The following is a 23,140-nucleotide window of genomic DNA, read 5'->3' as shown; positions in this document are numbered from 1 at the left end:
ATCAGGAAACCAGTGGAACAGAGTCCTTGGAAAAAGCTGTGACTGTATTAAGCACTGAATTTGAAAATGATGAACTCTGAAAATACAAGCCAGCACAGATGTGTAAGCTGTGACCACAGTTTACAGCTTTCATCATGTAGTGTGGCAAAACAAAGTTATCCTGCGTTTATGTCGCATTTGTGAATTATTGGTTCTACAGCAGCCAAACCGGCTTAGTCTTTCAAATGTTATAAAAAATATTAATGCTCAAACTTTGCTTAATCTAACAGCAAATGTATGATTCCTAAAGTGCAGTTTATTGTCAAATGTAGCCTCCCCTAGGGGGAACGCTTGTTCAAATCCAACTCTTAACTTTTATGCCCTTACCACAGGCCGGTGAAGAGCAGTTGTTGTTTACAGGTGTTTCTGCGTCAGATAATGATCATTTCCCACCGTACAGTAACTGGTGTTTGACAGACAAAAGATAGCCACAAACAGCGATGCAGAAACATATTTGGAGACATATTTACAGCCGGAAACACTTTTCGGCCCAGTACTTATTGAGATAATTACAATCTTTTGGGCCATTTAAAAAGCAAAAAAAAAAAACAATGGATGCTTCACAATGAAGCCCTTAAGTCTCAGACAGTACACACGTTTTGCTACATCCGCAACTCACCACCTATGTCATTTCTATTCTGTGTTAAAACCCCCCAAAAAGCACAGCTGTTGTTTTCCTCCCCATTCATGACAATGTTGCACCCAATTCTATGAGACAGCTCTGACTATTAACGATTGACCCTGATATACACAGACAGTTTTCTTTGGGGAATAAGAAAGAACAGGGTGGGGGATCAATTATTGAGAGAAAGGAAGAAGAGAGAGGCTTGCTAATGCTCCACCACCTTCCTCTGTACTGCAGCTTGCCTGCCAACGGTCAAGAAATAATCCTTGCCAGGAACCCCAGCCAGGATCGTTGGTTACAATCACATGTGACAACCGGTGCGTGATCCTGTCATCCGCATGGCACCCGCCCCGGAGCTGTGTAATCACAGGCGATTGTCATAATTTGGTTCCAAGTCACGGTTAGGCCTCTGACCTGAAATGCGCTGCTGTCAACCTTGAAAATTTCTCAAGTACTAAGTACTTATTCTGTCTTGGGGGGTTGTTTCGGGTGGTGGGGGTTGAGCATTTTTGGGCATTGGTGTGGAGCTAAAGCTGTTCTCTGGGGAAAAATGGGTGCCATGCGATGGTTAACAAAAAGGTTTCTGGTTATTTGGTATCTTGATCCTAACAGCAGAGAGGTGACCCTTTTGGAGGAGGGGAATGAAACGGAAATTTTCTTTTTTATGTTGTTTTTTGTCATGAGGGTTATTTTTGGTCAGCTCATTCCAAAGGCAGTAAAAGGATATGAGGCAGATAAAGAAGAGGAAAACCATGATGGAAAGATACAATCATAGGACTCACACCTGCAGCCTGAAGACTGGACTGTTTAGTTAGGAGTTGTTATAGAAACTGCCATGATCTGAATTATATTAAAGAGTAGTCTAGAGTTGACAGGGTCATCTGGCTGACGTTCAGTCTTAAGAAGAACAATGTATTTACTGTGAAGATATGCACAGAGCTGAATTACTTGCAGTGAGCTTATTTTCAATCGCATGCTGCCAACTCCATCTAACTCACGTAATAAGAAATGATCAAACATGGCTTTGCTTTCGCTGTTGTTTATATCTGCATAGGACACTGCACAACAGCATGCAGATTCTTATGCATTTATACAGCAAGCAAGCATGCAGAGGTAGTAATGTAAAAAATGGTGCAACTTTATCCAAAGCCTTTCTAACAATTCCACTTGAGGCATGTCAACAAGTACATCCGTCATGACAGCTCTAACTACATTTCATGGTTGCAATGTTCACTCTCTGACTGCCACTTCTGTCTCTTCCCTTTCAGCATAGCATACGTTACATTCTACAATTTCTATATCCAGTCCGGTCTGTCTTTTCAACATTGGTGCTGAGGTTTTTTTTTTTTTTTTTTTGCTGTCATCATGTTCGGTGCATAATAGATTCACTGGCTCTATTATACAGCATGTCAAAATGTATTGTGGGGCATGTTACACAATTATTCCCAAATAGGGTTCTGGAGATCTTCAGGAGTCCTTGATCCAGAATCCCTCAGATCTATGTAAGCTTATTTTCAACTGCCAACTGCCAACTCTCTCTACATACTGTCCATAGGGATGTACTGTATGTAGTAAAATCACTGATTCCACTTTCCCTGCAGTATGGCAGCTGTCTATTTCCATTGAACAACCCTTATCTTCTCAAAAGTTGTTGTCAAATTAAGGGTTTTCATGATTTCTGTACCTTTTTGTGAGGTGTTCACATGAAAATCAAAACCCTTCTCTTGCAAAGCGGAGTCAGGGATGAACTACTGGTATGACTTGTATTTTAGGCTCCATCATAACAACAACAACAACAACAAGCATAAGTCAGTCTCCACACATCCTCTTGTTCCATCTTATCTACGTCTGCTGTCACACTGACTGTTTCTCCTCAAGATAGATCAATGCCCCTTATTGTTTAATGATTTCTGTCTTCATGGATATTCAGTCCAGATGTTGATATTATTTAACTTGTGAACAAAAAAACATGCAAATTGTATATCTAGTGAGCAAAACAAGCTTTTATTTGTAGGCAGAAACCAGACTAGAACTTGTACAGAAAACCATATGTAATGGCAGTGCACTGTATGTACAATGAATTCAAAATGTTTCTGTCTTAAACAAAGCAACATGTGTCCTCTTTGTCTCCTTAAGCACAACAGCCAACATACCCCACAGATAATCTTTTTATGATGTCTTTAGTTTATAAACTCTGCACAGTCTTTAAGCTTAAGCTTGGCCTTACATAAAACAACACAAATCTGCCACTTCCTCAGAGTATGTGTGTATGCAAGCCACTATGTTAGGAGATTAGGTCAGCTAGTGCCTTTCCTAAATAGCCAAAGTCATCAGATTACACACTGCGCTCTACGAGGTGCAAATAGCAGTCATAAAATGCTGAAGCACTACTTGGGAGGGCGCAAACAGCTGGACTCTCTGGAGTCAGACGCATCCAGACAAGCAGCGACAGGAATGAGGGGTGGGGTGGGGTGGGGGTGCGGGAAAAAATGATAGGAAAACGGAACAGAAGGGGGAAGCATTCAGTGCATTACAAGGTGCACCTGACTGTGTGTTCAGTATATGGTTCTCTCTTTCGTTCTGTCTACTTCTCTCCTGAATGGAGACCTTAGGCTTTTGGTCCAAGCTTGCTTTTTATTTCAGTCCAAGCATATGAGAAGTACAGTACATCTGAGAGCTTAGAGAGTTTAATACAGCTATGAAGAATAATATTCAGATTTACTTATTAACCACCCTTAGTTTCATGTTCTGTAACCAAAAACAACCACAAAAAAACAGCAATACAACAATTTAAGTAAAAAAACAAATGGAGAAGTTGCCATCACAAATCTACTCTTCAATAGCGTTGCAACTACAAGCTTAAAATTTCCAAACAACATTTCTTTTGACAGACCAAATGCAGCAATAAATCTTTACTGTGTTTGGTTCATGCAAAGTGGTTCCATGATGGCTGTATTTCAAGCAGTTAAAGGCAGGGATTCAAACTTTGGCTCAGTGTTGACTGGGCTTATTGGAAAGCTGGGAATGATACTCTGACATTGCACTTCAGCACCAGACACCATTCCTTAATCAATTAGCTATTTCACTTCAAGCTGTACTTTAAGTCATCTGTTGGCTGGCTGTCCAGAACACATGACACCAACTGGAGGTCTATCCATTTGGAAACAACAAATGTTCCAAACTGACTTACTTCCAGTCTCAGAGACACATGCACATGACTCAGTACCTCATCTACTCTGTATGACTGAGAAAACCGCTAGTGATGTTTGCAAATGATAAAACTAGTAACAATCTTTTAAGATAATTTGATTGATCTTACTGTATGTTTTGAAAATTGATTATAGCAATGTGCCAGGACCACACTGCCTGATTTTCAAAGTGTCATCACATCAATAGACCATCTCTCATATATTCTTGGAAATCCCAGAGGTGGGATGAGTGTGCAACATTCTATTATTACTACTACTACTAGGCCTGAGGCGAGAAACACACCCATCCTTTTACAAGAGGAAAACACATGACCTACAAGTGATTTGTAGTGGGAGGACATTTAGCATTTCCCTTTGGTACAAAAGAAAGGTGTGCGTTAGAAGTCTGAGTAAAATTAGATTAGACAAACAGATATGTGAAGCTCAGGAATAATTAAGTACATTTAGAGCAAAAATAGACAGAAATAGAGCTAGAAGTGTCCCCTATTCATGTTTAGTAGTTTCCACATTGATTGATGGTTATATAATATATAGAGATAAACTTATAAGACATTAATAGTCTGACTTTGTAATTGTAATGCCTTTGTGAAAGGCAATTAAGCCTCGTAGGATACAGTTGTTACTGCATTCTGTGAAATATGTAATTGACGCAAGCAGGTAAGTGTTTCAAGTCTGGGGTAGCATGACAGTCTACTCTCCAAGCTAACAAGATTAAGAATCTATAGCCACTCTCAGAGCCTCACAGTGGCGTTCTGAGCTAAATGCTAATGTCAGCATGCTAACACGCTCACATTGGCAACAGTGACATTCTGAAGTGAAGGAGGTGTAATGTTTGCCATGTTCACCACCTTAGTTTAGCGTGTTAGCACGCGAACATTTGCTGATGATTAACACTAAAAACAAAATACAGGTGAGGCTGATGCAAATGTCTGCAAGTATTTAGTTGTACCAAAGTATTATAAGCACAAATTGATATTTTAACCTGGTGCTAAATGAGTAGTTAAGGGATCCTTGAAATCAATAGACTTTTCTTTATTGTCTAATAGATGTTGTAATATTTCAGTCTGGACCAAAGTGGTCGACCAATGGACCAACATGGCCATCCCTAGAACCATACTGCTATCATGGCTAAAAATCACTCAAGACTATGTAAATTGGGAAAATAATCATTCACGGTGTAAGAGTGCAATGCCTGCATGGCACTCGACTTACCCCTCAACTCCCTCACCCCCATAAAAGCCACTAAAGAGGATTACGCTGTAGCATATATAGTCGGCACAGAGAAGGATCTGCTTTATGATCTCCTCTTCCACATGTGTATCAATGTGCATATTCTCAAACCATTTGGCGGGTGAACAGAGTCAGGCCTGCATCTTTTATTCCACCAACTCCTTCCTTGTAAGTACGAGATTTTTATGGTTGAACTCCCTACTGTCATCAAAGCGGGGCAAACCACTATATGGGCTGCCAGAGGAGGGGAGTTGAAAAGGCAACTTATACATAAGCTTTACAACGTAACACTCCTTGCAAGGGGGTTTTCAACACTTCAAAATGCCAGGGAGGGAACAATGATCCTTATAGCCTTCATTTGTACATCTTTCACTGTGTTTCACTCTGATCTTTTTTCTTTTTTTTAATCTTTCTCTTTGCATACATCTGCCAGCCTCAGAAAACACTGACATGCAGGCTGTGTAAGTAAATGCAGATGAATAATATTAAATAACATGAAAGGATGACTACAAAGATTTCCTTTACACCCAAAAATGCAAGTGAAAAATATTACAATTAAGGTCATATGATGTTTACAGAAATCAATGCAATTATAGCTGATTTATTGCCAGCAATGGTGACAAAGAGAATTGAAAAGACTTATTACAACACAATAAAACAGAAAACAATCCATACTGCAGGCAGGAATATCCTGAAAATATACAGCATATTAACAAAAAAACACTTATAAGGAAATACCATATCCGAGATTTTCCTGATGAATCATTCTATTGTCATTACTCACTGACTTCTTATCCGTCCCATACTTGTATACTGCCATGGTATCATGGCAATAAGCTTTTGGTTGGTTTTCCACTGAGGGATCTGTCCATGTACAGTAGATTCTGCTGTATGTGATTTCTAGATCAAGTTCAATTAAAAAGTAAAATTGCTCACAGAGCAAAATAAGGGTTATGGAATGATCTAATTTGAATGGTGTAATACAGCAGTTGGAGGCCAGGTGCTCTCACTGATATTGATACTGATACTGGCAGCTATTGATCTGGTCAATATTTACCTGCCCCCTGCCAAATAGGAACCTGACCAAAGTGCAAGGTCTCCTATGAGCTTTCAGGTGGCCTAGTGAACTTTGTTACCAAATTTTGACCAGTCATAGGCATATAATCTGGAACATCTGGAGGGCATAACACATATGTGAATATGAGTGCAAGCCACGCATATAAACACATACACACCAGTCAGCTAATCTAAGAAAACGTTTTCAAATGCATAGCTGGGATAGAAATGTATATATTACGAATACGCTCTCTTAATCGATATGAATCATAATTTTATTTGGATGTAGGAATAAATGTAAAAGGTCATCTTATATTCAGTATTTGGGTCATTTTGTAAAAATGTAGATATTGGTAAACATATGCAGTTTTTAAAAAAATGATAACTATCTGTAGCTTTCCCCAGGAGTTTAAATACCTGCTGATGTATCATTCAATTCCCTAATTCACATCAGAAAAAGTCAGATTCTCATTGATGCACTGACCCAGTCAGTCCATCCTAGCCATCCTAGTCGTGAGAACCACATTTACAGTCTCTGCAACCCTGGACCTTTTGGCTGATTCTTTTATTGGGATCTGGTCTGAAATGCAGACACGCACACACACACACACACACACACACACACACACACAGAAGAAGAAGCATCCCTGGAGATGTGCCATTCTCTGTCTGTAGTTTAAGAGGGCACTTCTCAGACACAGCAGTGGTCCTCTACAATGAAAATATAAACAGTAAACCAGCAAAGAGAGGCCTGGAATTTATTATAAATAAAAACACAGAAAAGCCATGCTGAAGTGAAACGTGGTCATACTGTTTTTTTAAGATTTTATTTTATTTTCTGCTGTAACAAAGTCCTCCAGATGCAAAGCTCGTACGACCACACGATTTACACATTTAATTGTAAATAAGTGACATTACAGGAGTTTCTCTGCCTAGCTGCCGCACTCTGTCTCCAGTTTGTTGAGTTCTTAATGTGTTTATATGAGTTCAAGACTGAGAGGATTAGTGCGTATTCATAAAGTCCTTTGTTCTCTGGTCCAGACTGCTAAGAGGGCTAGCATAACACTTGGGTTCTTTCTGTTGTGGAGCTGCTTCACTTAGGCTTACTCAATGTCATTCTTACAGTAATGTGTCCTTTATATTCATTCAGAAGAGGAGGACCACCAGGGCAAGAACTGAAATTCAGCCAACATTCTCCACAAAACACAAACAAGTCCTGGGATACTAATTAGAACTTGTACATTTAGCAATATTAGCCTACATCACAATGACCTTTATCAAGGACAAGTTGTATTGGATGTATAACATGAAAAGAGGTACGAACAAAACTAAAATTATCCCCCAAACACCACCAGAACAACGACAGAGCAAGTCTTTGGTTCACACAGTTCAATCCAACCTAACATAAAAACACCACGCACTTCTATCATTTCAACACCAATAAATCGGCTCAATATTGGACTTAGATATCAGCGTATTAGTTGTGTAGCTTTTAGTATGTTGTATATCCTGTTAACAACTAACTGTTAACATTACTTACAAGTTAGCTTGCTACCCAGTTGCACCCCACCCTTCCTTATAAGACAATTGACTTCAATTAAATTTTCTACATACTGTATTTTCCAATGTGCACACAGTCAGTTCCCTACTTATGGTGCCAGCTGTGTTAGATCTGCAACCAAAAAGATGGCGAAAGATGCCACTCAGGGTTAAGACATATTAAGAAGAATATATATCCATGAACTGTTGGCCATGAAAGCTGGTCAAACCATGTGCTAAATAAGAAGATGAAATACCACCAAAACATTGTTTTGGCATGCATGTGTTTTGGGGATTTTCCTGGCTCATTGACCAAACAGTCTGTGGCATTCACAGACTTGACTTTTCCATTCATTAGTTATTCATTAGCTGATTTAGGCAAATGTGCAGAATACACAGAATTAGCTAGAACTAATGATGCACGACAGACTAGAGGAAGAAACTTCTGTGCATGACTTTCCAACTTAGCCAGTGGGTTTTTAGGTCAACCTAAGTCAAGTACAAGTCAATTTTCTGACCAGACCAGATGGACAATGCACTGACTCAAGTGCTGTGTGAAAGGCAGCCTCACAGTAGCATACTGAAAGGACTGCTTGATGAATGTGTGTGTGTCAAAGAAAAGGACAGTGCGTTACAATGAAAAAAAATGTGGTTTTATCTAGATTTATTGACTGTAATCTGATTTTTCTCCCACTTTCATGCTTTGTTACCCTCATACTCTTTCCTTCACCTCAGTGTCTGATAAGAAGCTGGTGTCAAGAAAGTTACGTATTTATGCTTTCAGTCATTTACTTCTACCTAGTCTCTGCGCTAATTCAGTGTTTTGAAGTTGAAATCCAAAATGGGTCATGGACCTCTCTCTTTCGCTCTCTCTCTCAGATTCAGCATGACAAGAACACTAATGCAGTGTTTATATTATATGGGGAAATTTGGATCCCAGGCTCACTATTTCTTCAAGGTCAGTGAGTGCAATTACAGTATTCACTTGGTAGATCAGATGTTTCCAAATTCAAACAAAATAAAAATGTCCAAGATATATACTTTCAACTTAACTGACCTTCGAGTCCTTTTCAACCCACATCCGACTCATCTACTCCCTCCTTCCACCCTCCTGCAACCCGACTCTGTGCATGTTCAGACTCACCATCCCTGTGCATGTGGACAGTGCCACCGAAGAGTTGATCCTTGACCTCAGCGACCCCTGGTAAAAGCAGAGGTCATCCTGGTGGTAGGCCCTCAGGCTCTTGGGGCCGTTCTTTCCCAGGACTTGGATGGTGAAGCCAGGTGCAATCAGGCTCTCCGAGGCCTCCTTCAGCTCCATGTGGAAGTCCTGTCCCAAGCCACTCAGCTGGAAGTGGACCATTTCGCTGCCGCTGTCGATGTTTGATGAGGCTGCATCTGGGGTCAGGGATCTGCGCCGCCTTCTGCGCTGGTGGTGGGCAACTTCGTGAGAGATGTAAACACCTTGGTGGTTGACCTCATAGGGAGATACAAGCTCATATTCTGGATGAGAGATAAAGGAAGACACGGAGTGAAGAAGAGAGGAAACAGAAAATTATTCAGTGATTGCAAAAAGTACCAAGTGAAACACCAAATCTTAATGCAATGAGCTAGTTTAATATGGATATTTTAAAGTCAACGTGGATAGAGATGGCATGGGATCAAACAGTGGGATAGATTGCTGAGAGAAAGCTATGATGCTAGACGTCATAGAGTATATTTTATAGATGCAACTTGGCCAAGATAAAACACGTTGTCCTTGTGGTGTGATATGGTGCATGCTGTGTCAGCCACTACCTGCATCACGGACTGAATAAAAACTACAACCTTTCCCTTCCCTTGTACATTTTCCTTGACCTGCATCATATACTTTTGCTGGCAGGGTCAAGAAAGAGTTACAAGAAAAGGAAGGGCTTTAGACAATTCCAACTCGGGCCCTTCAGCGGAGAGTGAATCATGTTTGACCTAGTGTTTTACTACAGTTTTTAACTACAGCTCTGGCTGGATAACTGCAGGTCATAAAGGGAGATGGTGGCAGGTCACAGGCCAGGCCCCTTAGATCAGTTAAATATCTAATGGCGCTGTGGCCACCGACGCTAACAGGCTTTCCTCCAAAGGTCAAATCAAAGGAGTAGCTCCTTGAGGTGCCCCGATATTCATTTTATAGAGGAAATCATGACAGTAGACGCCCCTCCTGTCCATCTTCTGAGTAAGAATGGGCTGACCTACTAAAGGAAAGTATCCTGTATGAGGAATGAAGTATGTATGAAATGTCTTTAAGGCTTTGGATACATTGCAGGGTTTCGGAGATTATGTCTCTTGGGTGCACAAAAAATGTTTAAAATGCAACAAAATGTGTTACAACTGTAAATTATTTTCAGTTTTGTTACTGTGGTGGGATCTTAGTGGTAACAGAGGGAGCCTGGTACTGTAAGCCATCACACACCTTGAAACATTATGCACTTTATACACTTCTGGTCTATGAGTAACCACAAAGCAATCAAATAAAACAGTCATTATTGATTTTGTTACAGTGCTGTAATGGCCATTGCAAGTGTGTGCAGGCTTGCCATGGGAAAATGATACATGGTCACTTTATCAGCTTAAAGTGCACGGAAATAACAGCAACTTTGGACTTACAGTCAACGAGAGCCAGTCTCAGTTACTGTACAGTATGACCTGCTTTAGCAAGCCCGACTAGTGAGTAAATATAGCGTGGAGACAGACATGTTTCGGCAGTGGGAGAGACACACAGGGTGACAGACAGTGTGTCATCACTGGCAGTGTGAATGCCTGAGGTTTGAACTTGGCTATTTGGTGCATCTTGTGGCTGACTAACAGCCCCTAACCCACAACATGACATATACTTATTAGTGGATGCATTTATTTAAAGCACCTTGCATTACCATGACTGCATATGCTTTAGCTCGGGTGGCCACAGTGGGAAGCAAACCTCCATCCCTTGCAGGGTTACAACCGCCAGAGAGTTACAGGACTGCAAAGAGCAAATACTTCAAGTCTCAAGCCTGTGCAGAGTCACCAGAAAATGGCCTTCTCTATCTTGGTCATTTTGTCCACCGACCCCCAACACACACACACACACACACAGTTACACCTAGTCAACTGTGTTTGTTCCGCCCTAACTCAAAAACCAGCTGCAGTGACCCATGTCTGACAGTATACAAACAAAGAGTCTGCGGGAACAGAGTGCACACACACACGAACACACACATTTCTTGTCTGATGGACTGAGACAAGATCCTGCGGTGGGTAGTTTGTTGGTTTAGTGGTTCCTGAGTGCCATTAGTACTGATAGGACGGTCTAACCAATGGGTGCCTTGGCTTAAACGTAACAAAAGATTGAACATGTGAACTCTTTCTCTCACCCACTCTAACATGGCCATACGAATGCTGAACACATTAACACTGAGCAGGAGTTGTTAAAGCGCTGGCTGTGAAACCGAAGTAAGGGCTTCCCCTCACTTCTGTTTCAGATCTATCTCCACATGTGCCCAGAGAAAGGAGTTTTGATGTTTGTTTATTTGTTTACGTCTTTTCGTGCTTTTCATGGTAACACTCAAAAAAAGAAAGAAAAAAAGGAGAATGCACAGCCAAAGCAGTTGCTGACTCAGCACACCACATGGGGTTAGATCCACAAAACAAAGCACAGATGAAAGTCTTGCGCTTACTGCTTGCACTAATTATTGAATTGACTGAGCAGCTATAGCAAGCCTCAGTGCATCTTCATTGAAAGCTTTGGTGACTCCCCAGTGTATTATAAAAATCCAAGTGCACTAATATAAGAGAGCCATTTTCATTTTATGTCACATACTGATGCTTTTCTCTTAACTGCTTATTGTTCAAGGGCTCCACAAATCAATTCCTTTAGAGTAACTTGTGAAATTAGCTCTTGCAAGTAAACAGTTCCTTATTCTGCTGTGCTTTTTTTTTTTCAGCTCCACATCTGCAGCAGACACTGACTGCTCTGTGTCAGGGTGCAGGTCGCCCCCCAGCGGTGAAGAGAGGTAATACACAGCGCAGGTGAGTGCAGTTTGATGCTGCTGGACGTTTAAGGGATGCAGTGAATGGCTTTACCTTTAAGTATATTGTACCGAAAAGCAAAAGATGAACCGGCGGATCATAACGCACTCTCCCACACACAGAATTAAAAATGGACATACCTGTATGTTGCGGTAAATTGAGAGACCGGAGCAGGGCCGATGCTTCTTGATGAGGTTCAGCCCTGTCAGCACCATCACTCAAAAGCACGCTCTGCAAGGAAGCAAAATGCAAATATGACTTGGTCTGTGTATCCTGCAAAATGTCATGGAAAATAACTCGGCACTCATTTGTTGTCAAGTGTTGACAACTTTATGAGCTCTGCATGCATGTGCGTACAGGCGCGGCGGAGACAACTGACTTACTTTGCTCAGTGTGAAGAAGCAAAAGAGATGAAAAACGAGCAACGGCGGCGTCCAGTTTCTGCAACAAATCCGTAAGAAAGCCATTTATATTTGTTTTCTGTGGGTCACCTTTACTCAAAAGCTGAAGCCTAGAGCACACGGCCACTTGCCAGCGGACCCAAGAGCTCCAATAAACCAGTCCAGCAGCAGCAGCAGCAGCAGCAGTTCTGCAGGACTTGTGGTGAATGAAGCATAGACGAGTTTCACATGCAGTCTTCTTCAGTTGTGCCACTTTGGTTTCCATTCATTTCCAAGCGCAGTTTGCCGATGCAAATCGCTTGAAGTCAAGTCATCTCTCCCGGCAAGTCATTTCCCTTTTTTTTTCCCCACTCAGACAGTCCGACCAGTATCCAACGTCTCTCTCTCTCCCTCTCTCTCTCTGTCTCTCACACGCGCTCACTCTGCCGCTCTCTCGCTCTCTACCCAGTGACCCCCGCGGACCATTTTGTATCCCAGTGAAATCATGTGATTGTCTTAAATAGGCTGCCTCTCGTCTTGGCAATAGCAGACTTCTATGAAAGACGCACTGAGTCCGAATCTGTTTTTCCCCGGGAGTCTGCCGAGGGAGCTCTGCACACAAGGCTGCTGAGGACTGTGTGTGTATTTTGAGGAGGGGGTGTGGGTGGAGGGGTAGTAAGTACAGCCTGTAGCCAATCACATTTGACACCTGTGCTGAGAGATGGGCTTTGTATCCATCTCTCAGGTTGCAGGAGGATGTGTGTGAGAGGAACAATCAGTGAGTGATAAAAGAAAAAGACTAAAACAGGTAGAATGTTCTGTTTGCTTGCAGGCTAATGAAGTAATTACATTTCCTCCTTCCATGCTCTTTAAGGAGACTGAAATAGCAACTGTTTGTTATGTTTGTTCCACATCAGGGCATTTTAAAATGATGATGCATTTCAAAGTATAAAGTAGGCTACAGGAATGAAAATATTTATTTGAATTCAGTAGTCTGGACTTTGTAACCCAAACGTGATCTGGAGATTACACCCTGAAGCAGGTAATCAGTAATTTGTGATGGATTACGGTCTGAAATTTAACCTTTGACCCTGTTTAATCCGCTCGTCATTCTCCCATCTCTCCCGTATTCCGCAGCTGCACTGATAGGCAGCGTGCCAACATTTCTAAACTCCCCACAATCATTCATGGAAGTGCTCAGGAGTGTGGGAGCCAAAGGATCGGGAGCGCTTGTTTCATATTCTGGAGCATTTCATCCTCCCCAAAAGAAAACCAGATGAGTTTTCTGCTGCGCTGCAGGAGAAATAAATGTGTGACGGTTTACGGTGTGATCTTTTTGGCACCAAGTCAGTATATTAGAGTGAAAGGAATCAGAGGCGATTGTAAGCAAGCTGTTCTCCGAAGTCCCAAACACACACTTTTTTTAAGCTATAGCCTCTGTTCCGCAAATGTCAGTCTGCGATGTATTTTTTTTATACGTTTCTTTTATTTCCTCACAGCTGAAACTAATGCAGATGGTTGTAAGGACACGCAGAGGCTGGAGTAATCTTCACCCGGTGTATGTTTTATTTGTGGTTTACACAACACCAAACAAACAGCTCAGGCTGGTTTTGGTGAAGTTGTGAAGGAAAGCATATTCAAAAATAAAACAATGCAAGGCTGTTTTATTTATCTAGCACATTTCAAATAAAGAGGAGATTTAAAGTGCTTACCCTGGTTAGGTATAGCATTAGAATGACATTCATGAAACAAACAGTAAAAAACAGGATAAAATCAATGATGAAATTTCAACAGAAGAAGTTGCCCGAAATGCAAGGGCATACTGGAGATCAGGAAGTTGGTTCCATCTGTGTGCAGCATTGTAGCTAACAGCAGCTTCACCCTGTGTGGCTCTGACTCAAGGTACAACCAGTAACAACAAAGCAAACCTTTCCAAAGAACAAAGAACATCCCTCAGTCAACAAATAAAGAAGTGTGGCTAGGCCCCTGGCTATTGGGCAGCTAGCAGCAAGCTTCCAGCAGATCTGCAACTTCACCTCCGACCATGAACGACTCGACTCCGAGCACGAACACCTCACCTCCAAGAAACAACTCACCTTAAGGCATTTCTGCCTCTTGCTTTTAAACAGGAAGCTCCTCCTCCAGACAATCCAAACGTTAGGGAATAATCAGTTAAGATAATAAAATAGCAATTCAACGTGAAAACAAAAACAACATTTTCTAATCATTATTGTAATTGTCCCAATACAGAAATATTGACAATACAAGTTGTTTAGGGCAGTTAAAAAGGACTAGGCTATTCCCTGAAACAATGAGACCCCCCCTCGTAGTCTACTCAAAATGGTACAGTCTGATTAGGTAGCCTGTTTGGTAATTTGGACCCATGACCAGCAGGTAATATGGATGAGTGCTCATGCAACAAACATTTTTGGTTACTTGAAGTCCATTATAGAACTAGTGATGATCGGATGAAGCCTCATAAAGCTTTGGGGCTTTCTCTCTATTTGTGCCAAAAACGATTCGACGCTTCGGGGCACCAGTGACATCTGGTGGCTTGTAAATCTCATAGCAGCCCTTCAAGACTGTGACCGAAGCACACACCAAGCTGATTTTAATCATTTTAGTCTCACATGTGTGCAATAAAAGTCCAAGAAGCCCACTTGTTATTATCAAATATATATGCTTTTGTTCAGACATATTCTACTTGAGGTTTCTGCCTCTTAAAAGGAAGTTTTTCCTTGCCACTGTCGCCAAAGTGCTTGCTCATGGTGGGAACTGTTGGGTCTCTGTAATAACATTATAAAGAGTCGGTCTAGACCTGCTCAATTTGTAAAGTGTCATGAGATGACTTTTGTTTGTTTTGTTTTCTTTCTAATGTACATCGCCATATTTCTCAATTATTCTTCTCTCTTCTTATCCCACTAATGTGCCGATCACATAGTTTAGCTGTCAAATTGAAAGAAGCACTATCCAAAGCACGTTTGAAGCTTCAGATGTCGTCAGCCACGTGATATTCTCTATTTGACACAAGCTCCGGCACAATCCATTGAAACAGTGCGCCTCACGGGAGTGAAACAAGCTTCGGTATCATCCACCCATCTCTAAATATAACCAATAAATTATTTTGAAATGAATGTGTTAAGGTATGAGGTGTTGTGTCTTGTTGTTTTTGTTTTGTTTATCCCCATCAACTATGTTGAAATAGCAATAAAGTATTGAATCTTAATAAATTAATTGAGTGGTTATTTAATTAACAATGTAAATGATGACAGTATGTCTACTGGAATGACCAGAAATGATAGCAGGTTAGCACGCTACACCCACATGTGCTTACATAACTCAGCCACAAAGAGCTACACCACTTAGCAACAAAACCAGGACTAGCTTAGCCAGTGTGCCACCTACTCTACAGGGCACGGGTTAGCACCATGGCAACAGGGTTTATGGCTTTAAGATAAATGGAATTCAATTTGAGCATCTCACCATTTTAACAAACTAACAGTTATTTTGTTAGCATCCAACAGCAATATATCTGACACAGACGCGCTGACATCTAAACTGATTGAATGTTAAACAAAAAGTTCATATATGTTTGGTGTTTAGGTGTCCTGCACAGTAATAGATAGCCATTTAGATTGAGTTATGGAAAGAACATCCCAATATCATGTTTCCGAGGGAGCGATGAGAGAAGACCTCTGAGGGCGACCTATGATAAATTACACCAAGCAATGGATGCTAGAGGAACAGAAGCTAAACCAAAAGCGGGACAGGACTTCAGCTCTCTATGACACTCTGTCCTGAGGGTTTGTGCTAGGTGTTTGATGTGTCTCCCAAATAGTCTGTGTCACGTTAGATTATTGATGGTGTCACACATGAAGGTTACTTGTTTTGAAAGACAGGAAGGGAATAAATGAGACAATACTGTTGAATCAAAACCAAATGACCAACTTTCCCCAAAATGCTGATAAGAAGATAAAAAGTGGGAAAAAGTAAATGTAAGAACATTGTCATACCTGAGAGTAATATGCTCTAAGTCTATTAAACTGATACATAAACAAAAAAACCCAGATTTTTGCCTAAGTTTGCCAATTCTGGATTTAATCAGTGATAAAATGCCATCATGAAGACAATTCCTACCATATGTTTGGAGGCTCAGGAAAACTTTACAGTGTCAGCTGCTGCTGAAGTTATATTGCCCCTCCTCCTCCTCCATTAATACACAGACACACGCCATTTACTTGCACACGTGTGCACACTCTGCAATACAATACTCACTCTGCACCTATATGAATGAAAACATACTGCTCATGTATTTCTGTGTGAGTCAAATCTTTGTGTTTGTTCAGCAAATGCACACAGCTGACTGGAAACTTTCCAAAGCTTTGAACTTTGACACAGTCTGACAGTAGTAAGCTTCATTGTGGGGGGTGTGCAGGTACAGCAGACTGAGAAAGAAAGAGAAGACGCTGCATTGTTTGAAGAAGTTGAGCATAAAGAAACCCCCTGTAGTCCGAACTGAGCTGGCTGCTGTGAGTGATTTGACCTCTGAACCTCTGAGCTCCTGTATGCCTCTCAGTCTGCCTGCCTGCCTGTCTGACTGCTTGCTTGTCCGCCCGCCTGTCTCTCTTTTAGCTCCACTGTTTGCCTAACTGCCTGTCTTCAATATCATCTGGGGATGTACAAAGGCAAAGATCTGGCACATAAACATAAACATTCCATCACATGTATTTCCACACACACTGAGACATGTATTCTCACACATGTAGTGCATCGGTTTACATTAGACGAGCTGAAAACATTCATTCTAGTTCTAGGGGGTCACTACAGGAAGAGTTTGATCTGTATACTGGTCTGAAATAAGGAATACATGCACTTAAACAAGTATCTTTTTTCTCAGACATCTACAACAATTTCAACAGTTTCTGGCTGCTATAGTAAAAGGAAAGGGATTTTTAAGGAAAAGGAAAAAACATTTTGGGAAAAATGATTATTTACCTTTGGACCGAGCCAGGCTTGCTGTTTGCCCCTGTTTCTGATCTTTATGCTAAGCTGAGTTAGCCAGCTGCTGGAGATAGCTTCATATTTAGTGTATAAACATGCGAGTGGTATCAATCGTCTCATCTAACTCTCAAGTGAATAAGTATATTTCCCAAAATGTCTGACAATGTAGGTCTGAAAGTTTTTTTCTGCTTTGGTCTCTGCAGGTAGTTTTCCCTCCATGGTCTCATTTAATTAGCTGTCTAAAACTGTCATCAAGGCAACATGTCTGTGAGTGTGCATGAGAGTGTGTGCTTGTGGTAAGCATATGTGAGTTTGTGTGCATGCTCTCTTATGTGATTTATGTGCATATGTGTCGTATGTGTTAGTATGAGTGTGAAATGGTACATGCATGTATGCGTGTGCTTGTATGTTTTGGTCCTTGTGTGTGTGTGTGTGTGTGTGTGTGTGTGTGTGTGTGTGTGAATAGTAAGCTGACAGCAGCTGTAAAATTCCTCTCTGAGCGTCACAGAGGGGAGGCTGATGAGAGCTGACAGGGAGCAAGAGTGAAGGGAGGTGGGAGAGGAAGATGAAGGTGAGTGTGGAGCAGGGGGAGATGGTGGTTGCTGATGATTGAAGGTTTAGTCAGGATTTACAGAAATTCTGTACTGCTGTCGAAGAATACTGATGCCTTTGCCGTTATTGTCTTGACCTTATCCAGTGTGACCCATACACCTTGGATGTATCAGCTCAGAATGACACAAGTGTTTCCCCTAAATATTTGCAGATGGTGCTGAAGTCTGACTTTGGCCACTGCTGGACCTATTCCCAGTTATCCATTTGTCAATCTTTATATTTTAGAAGACTAATATTTATTTGATTTTATTTTAAATTACAACTAATGTAAACTTAGAGTGCATCATGCTGTATGGAAAAACCTACACCAACTTGTAAGGTTACTATTAAACAACAGTGTATTCGGAACATTTCAAAAATGAATGACGTAAGAATGAAACTTTGCAATTATTAAAGTTATGCTGGTCCCATTTGTTTGAGTTGGACAAGAGAACATGAAATAATATTTTCACAATTTTTACATGATATTAGCAGAGTCGACGCATTTCCACGTGTATGCAATGAGAGGCACATATGAACTCCACTGAGGAGGAAGGTAGAAAAAGTGAAATGAGAGGAAGAGCAGGGGTAGGGTCAGTTTGTCTGGCTGAGACAAGTAAATGGGAAGAACAGTGGCACACTTACTTAACCCTTTTTTTCTATTTGGCAAACCAGGCAGTGTACTGAACAGGAATTGAAGTTTGAATTTGAGAAGGAAAAGCCATGACTTATTTATAGTCCAACATAACCTTAACACGATGAAGGTTCTATCTTTCACTTGCTGTATCAAACACAAGCAAGGATACACAGCATGTGCTGGCGTCTGCATTGTCCAAGCAAAGCAGTGTGCTACATATGGTTTGTCTTTAGTAGTGTGAATGCAGCAGAACTGGATGAGGGATAACATGAGCATTGTATACATGAAGTAGGTGGTTATGCACAATATATACATGTATACATGTCTATATACAGTATACAGTGTGCTTTGATTTATATTGGACATTGATGACGATGATATGCACATGTTAAAAAACAATGTTTAGTTTGTAGGTAGAGTGGATGTTTTAGTGGCACAGGGTTATTGCACAGGGATTGTTTTCTTACACTATATGACTGATCTAACTGTTCATCAGAGTGATGGCATGTGGAAAGAAACTGTTCTTGTGTCTGGCTGTTTTGGTGTACAGCGCTCTGTGGCGCCCACCAGAGGGGAGACATTGGAACAGGTTGTGTGTCCAGGGTGTGATGGGTCTGCAGTGATGATTCCTGCCCATTTCTTGACTCTTCAAAGTGTTTTTTTAGCTTAATTTATAAGTCTGTATAGGATGATAATAATTTCTTTCAGAAACATTAAAAAGGCTGGCACATTGTTTGCCTCTTTTAAGTACTAAATAAGTTGATTTTAAGTCTTCTGACATAGTATTGCTGTAGATGTGTTACCCTGAACCACTTATAAATTAGACCAGTTCTATTTGTGGGTTAATACAGCAATGAGTAAAATCATGGAGGCTGGGAAGTTTCAATTATTTGGCACAAAACAGTAGATTGTTGGGTCTGCAGGTTCACCAACACTCCAGTGGAAAGTTGCACTTGGAATACGTTACCGTACTGCTTCACCCCTCCCTTTCAAATAGCTTCCACTGAACTAGATAATGTATTGGACATGGCTGAGCGACTCAAGCATTAGTCTTCATAATAACCACTGATTAGTGGAGTTATTGTGCTGATGTCAGTGCTCCACATCAGTTGGCCTGAGAAGTGTTGCAGTGTGGGAGGTCTTGTTCTGACCCTGTTTGATCATGTGAGCAGTTGATAGTTCACATTGGGACACGACACTGGACGAAGCTGACATATTCCTGATTAATCTGATTTATAGGGGTAATCACTATGTTGATCTATTGCTGTCCAAGCAGGGGTTTAGGCTAATAATCCAATCAGTTGCATATTATTTTCGGCAACAAGTGTCCTATCAAAACACTGGTTAAGCTTTGAGTGCATGAGGTTCTTTAATTGCAACACTAGCAGAGTTAATGGTTTAGGTCACAGATTCCTCCTGCTAAGTAATTAAGATAATTATGTTGTGTTCTACTTTTATTTTAAGAGATAAACCATGGAAACCCATGGCTGTAACTTACATACATAGATGCTTTGTTGTTACTTCTTTTCTTTTTAAAAGGTTGTTGAGGCAATATTAGCACCTCTCTTTCTGGGTTTGAGAGCCCAAGATGAAAATGAAGGGCTGAAGAATTGCGCTAATTATTGGTAGTCAGCTGTATGTGATCGCTGGGGCAGAAAGAGCATCTCTGGAGGGGTGAAACCTAAAAACAAAGTGGCTAGTCTTATGACACTCTGCAGGGGTGAGAGCCTGCTAAAGTTCACCACCTCTGTATTGTGTAAGCAGCGCTGTTATAATAACTGCCTTCATTTTGCCCAGGAAAAAGCCTGTAAAACTTTTATCAGGGATGACAGATGAAAACTAGCCTGTTTGAAGGCTTTTTGAATCATTGTTGGGTACAACAAAAGCCTAACTTACAGCATAAGTAATACATGTGTCAGATGTGCAAGAACTATGGCCTAATCTTTGGATTCAAATCTCCAGAAACTTTGCTTGAATCTTGCACAAATCTAGGATGAATGTAGCACTGCCAGTCTTATCTTCTGTGCTGTACAGTAGCTCTATTTTACACTGCCAGACCCATAGGAAAGTGTTTTTCTCTCGGCACTCAAACATTTCCATGTCTGCAAACTGGTGGCGGGGTTTCACCCTGTGGGAAACGAATGTCTGGCCAAGAGTCTCTGACCCACACAACCCACCAGTGTCCATAGTGTGGTGTGGAACTGGACTTGCTGGCAGGAAGATAGGGAAAAGAACAACAGTCCTCATTTAGCCGTAGGGCATGCGTGGATGTTCATCCTGCAAAATTCTTGCTGAGTCAAATAGAATTCACAAAACCTGTCAATGCACCAATTTCTATATTGTAGATAATGCAATGAAATGTGTTACAAGGGGTTTGTGTTTGCTGTGTCAGTGTATTAAAATCTAGATTCCATACCTCTTACCTCTGACCTCTCCCTTTTGAGTGATAACTGAATGGAGAATCTCCACCGTCAGATAACCATCTTGCTACATACTTGATGGACATTAACTGCCCCCATTCAATACTGCTTCACAGTTGATTTACCCTCCAGAGAAACTATGCTGAAATACCTGCAAGTGTAATTCAGAGCACATGCAGAGTGTGTGGGCTCATACAGTGGCTACCACAGTAACTTCCACTAAACCCCTGAAGTTTCCAGGTACCAATGTGGGTCAGCCAAAGTATGAAAAGGGCCAAGCATTAAGTTTTAACAAGGATAAATTATGTTCTTCAATGTGTGAGATAGACGATTACAGACCAAGTTAATAATCATGTGTTGAGGATTTAATCAGTGCACTCCCGCAGACGAAATTGATCAGTAATTAGTAACATTTAACACTAATTGCATTGTGCTGGCACACTTTACGCTTGTTATTCAGCTTATCTCAGTAACTGTTTTTGTGCACCATTCATTTTAACAAATGAGTTCCACCACAGCAGCACTATTCAAAGCTGCACAAAGTGAACTTGCTAAAATTTCCTTCGTTGGCACATAATGCGGACAAACTTTAACTCACCACCAGTCACCAAACCAACAACCCGCCTCACCCCCCAGGATAATCAAAGTATGGAAATCTCACAGACCACCCATGAATACTCACACACACACACACACACACACACACACACACACACAGTCATACACACGGCCACTGCATGGTGCAGAAGCACATTGCCCTACTGAATCTGAAGTTGTATTTTTCCACAAAGTCCTGTGAAAGACTAAAATATCAGAGTAATGGTGGAGGATGTGGCAGTTTCATCACACACATGCACACACACTGTACATGCACAGAAGCTTTGCTAGGTGGCACAACGGCCTAATTGACAAAGAATTTTTGAACTCTTTGGCCCATGGCTCCCATCCACAGCACATTTTCAGCCATGATTGAAGGGAATGCCGTGTGTGGTTGCAGGAACCCTCCACCTTCTCATATGAAGGGCCTGCCTTGTTCTTTTAGTAGCCTGATGCTTAATTTCTTCAAAGTGCAGACAAGCTGAACAGCATTATACTAATGGGCATTCAAGCTAAGGTTTACTCACAGCAATGAATTAGTGTCCATGAATGAGCCTGTCTAAGATATCCAGCAGGTGATGTATAAGGCCATGAAGGATCATTAGGGTTTTAGAGAAGTCAAAATAAATAAAACATCATGAGAGGTGATGCAATTCCCTGCTACTGAGCTACTGACAGTGCTTTCTGAAATGTTTTGAAAATGTTTTCAGTATTTAGTATAATTATAGTTTAGTTTTAGTTTTAGTAAGTTCCCTCAGGAGCTGCACTGTCATCTTTTGAAGTATATTTAGTATTTAAGATAAGTATTTACCAAGGCAACTAAATGGAATTTTAAATGTGAATACAGGCCAGATGTTTGTCACTAAAATACAAACTCAAGCAAAGCTCCATGGACAGAACTTACACATTTGCTTGTGCTGCAGTGAAACACGGTTCATTTTTATGTTTCTGCAGAGACTTTTTTGTCTATTATAAACATGAACGGCCAGTGGCTTCACATAGGTTTTGCAAGCATTATCAGTGGTCCTCAAATTGGCAGGATGAATCTGGGCGGGATAAGTGAAAGAGCAGCACTGAGGTGCCCTTGACCAAGGCACTTAATCTCCACCTGCTGTACTGAGCAGCTTCCAGGTGTGAATGTGTGTAAAAGAGAGCAGGCCCTGGTTTTAATGAGGTGCAAAAATGTGAGTGTGTGTGTGTGTGTGTGTGTGTGTGTGTGTGCGCGCGCGCACATAGTTGCATTCGAATAACATGCGGGAAAGGAGGACAAGTTGGACACACCTTCCTCCCAGGGTTACATCCAGTCTCCAACAGCAACCTCCTTTGGGTCACTTATCTCACACGCACACACACACACACACAAACACACACACACACACACACACACACACACACACACACACACACACACACTTAGAGAAACAACAACAACAACACTCTGCATGAAACGGACAATCATCACAGGTCACCACCTCCGTCAGCATGTGTCCCCATCAGAGACAGAATAGGTGACCATCTGTAGCAGGAGCAAAGCATTATTTTGGTTGTGAGGTTCAAAGGTCCTGAGATGCCAGTTGACAGAAGCTGTCATAGCTGCCTGAGCGGCTGTGTCAATGAACCTGAAAATATTTGTTTGGAAGCATCAAACACTGAGAGAAACCCACGGGTCAAAACTATGGCTGGAGAATGAAAGCATCTGAAAACATTTCCGCTTAGTCAATAGATTAAAGGTCGGGGCAGCTTGCTCCATTTGTTCTTCTCAGTGTATTGGGTTT

At 41.2% G+C, this 23,140-nt stretch overlaps 1 protein-coding gene across 1 annotated transcript in view; it reads right to left on the bottom strand.

The window, feature by feature from the left end:
- The window catches only part of LOC139290287 (A disintegrin and metalloproteinase with thrombospondin motifs 16), a 48,853-nt gene extending 36,647 nt beyond the window's left edge, over positions 1-12,206 (bottom strand). Inside the window, exons 1-3 of the mRNA XM_070912013.1 lie at positions 12,123-12,206; positions 11,880-11,970; positions 8,843-9,201 (exon numbers count right to left, since the gene is read on the bottom strand). Coding sequence (XP_070768114.1) covers positions 8,843-9,201; positions 11,880-11,970; positions 12,123-12,206 — 534 coding nt within the window. The remainder of the gene's footprint in view (positions 1-8,842; positions 9,202-11,879; positions 11,971-12,122) is intronic.
- Positions 12,207-23,140: the final 10,934 nt, after the last annotated feature.

The sequence above is a fragment of the Enoplosus armatus genome, chromosome 9 (assembly GCF_043641665.1).
Source record: "Enoplosus armatus isolate fEnoArm2 chromosome 9, fEnoArm2.hap1, whole genome shotgun sequence".
Lineage (NCBI taxonomy): Eukaryota > Metazoa > Chordata > Actinopteri > Centrarchiformes > Enoplosidae > Enoplosus > Enoplosus armatus.
The sequence above is the reverse complement of the archived record's forward strand: the minus strand, read 5'-3'. Positions and strand labels throughout refer to the sequence as shown.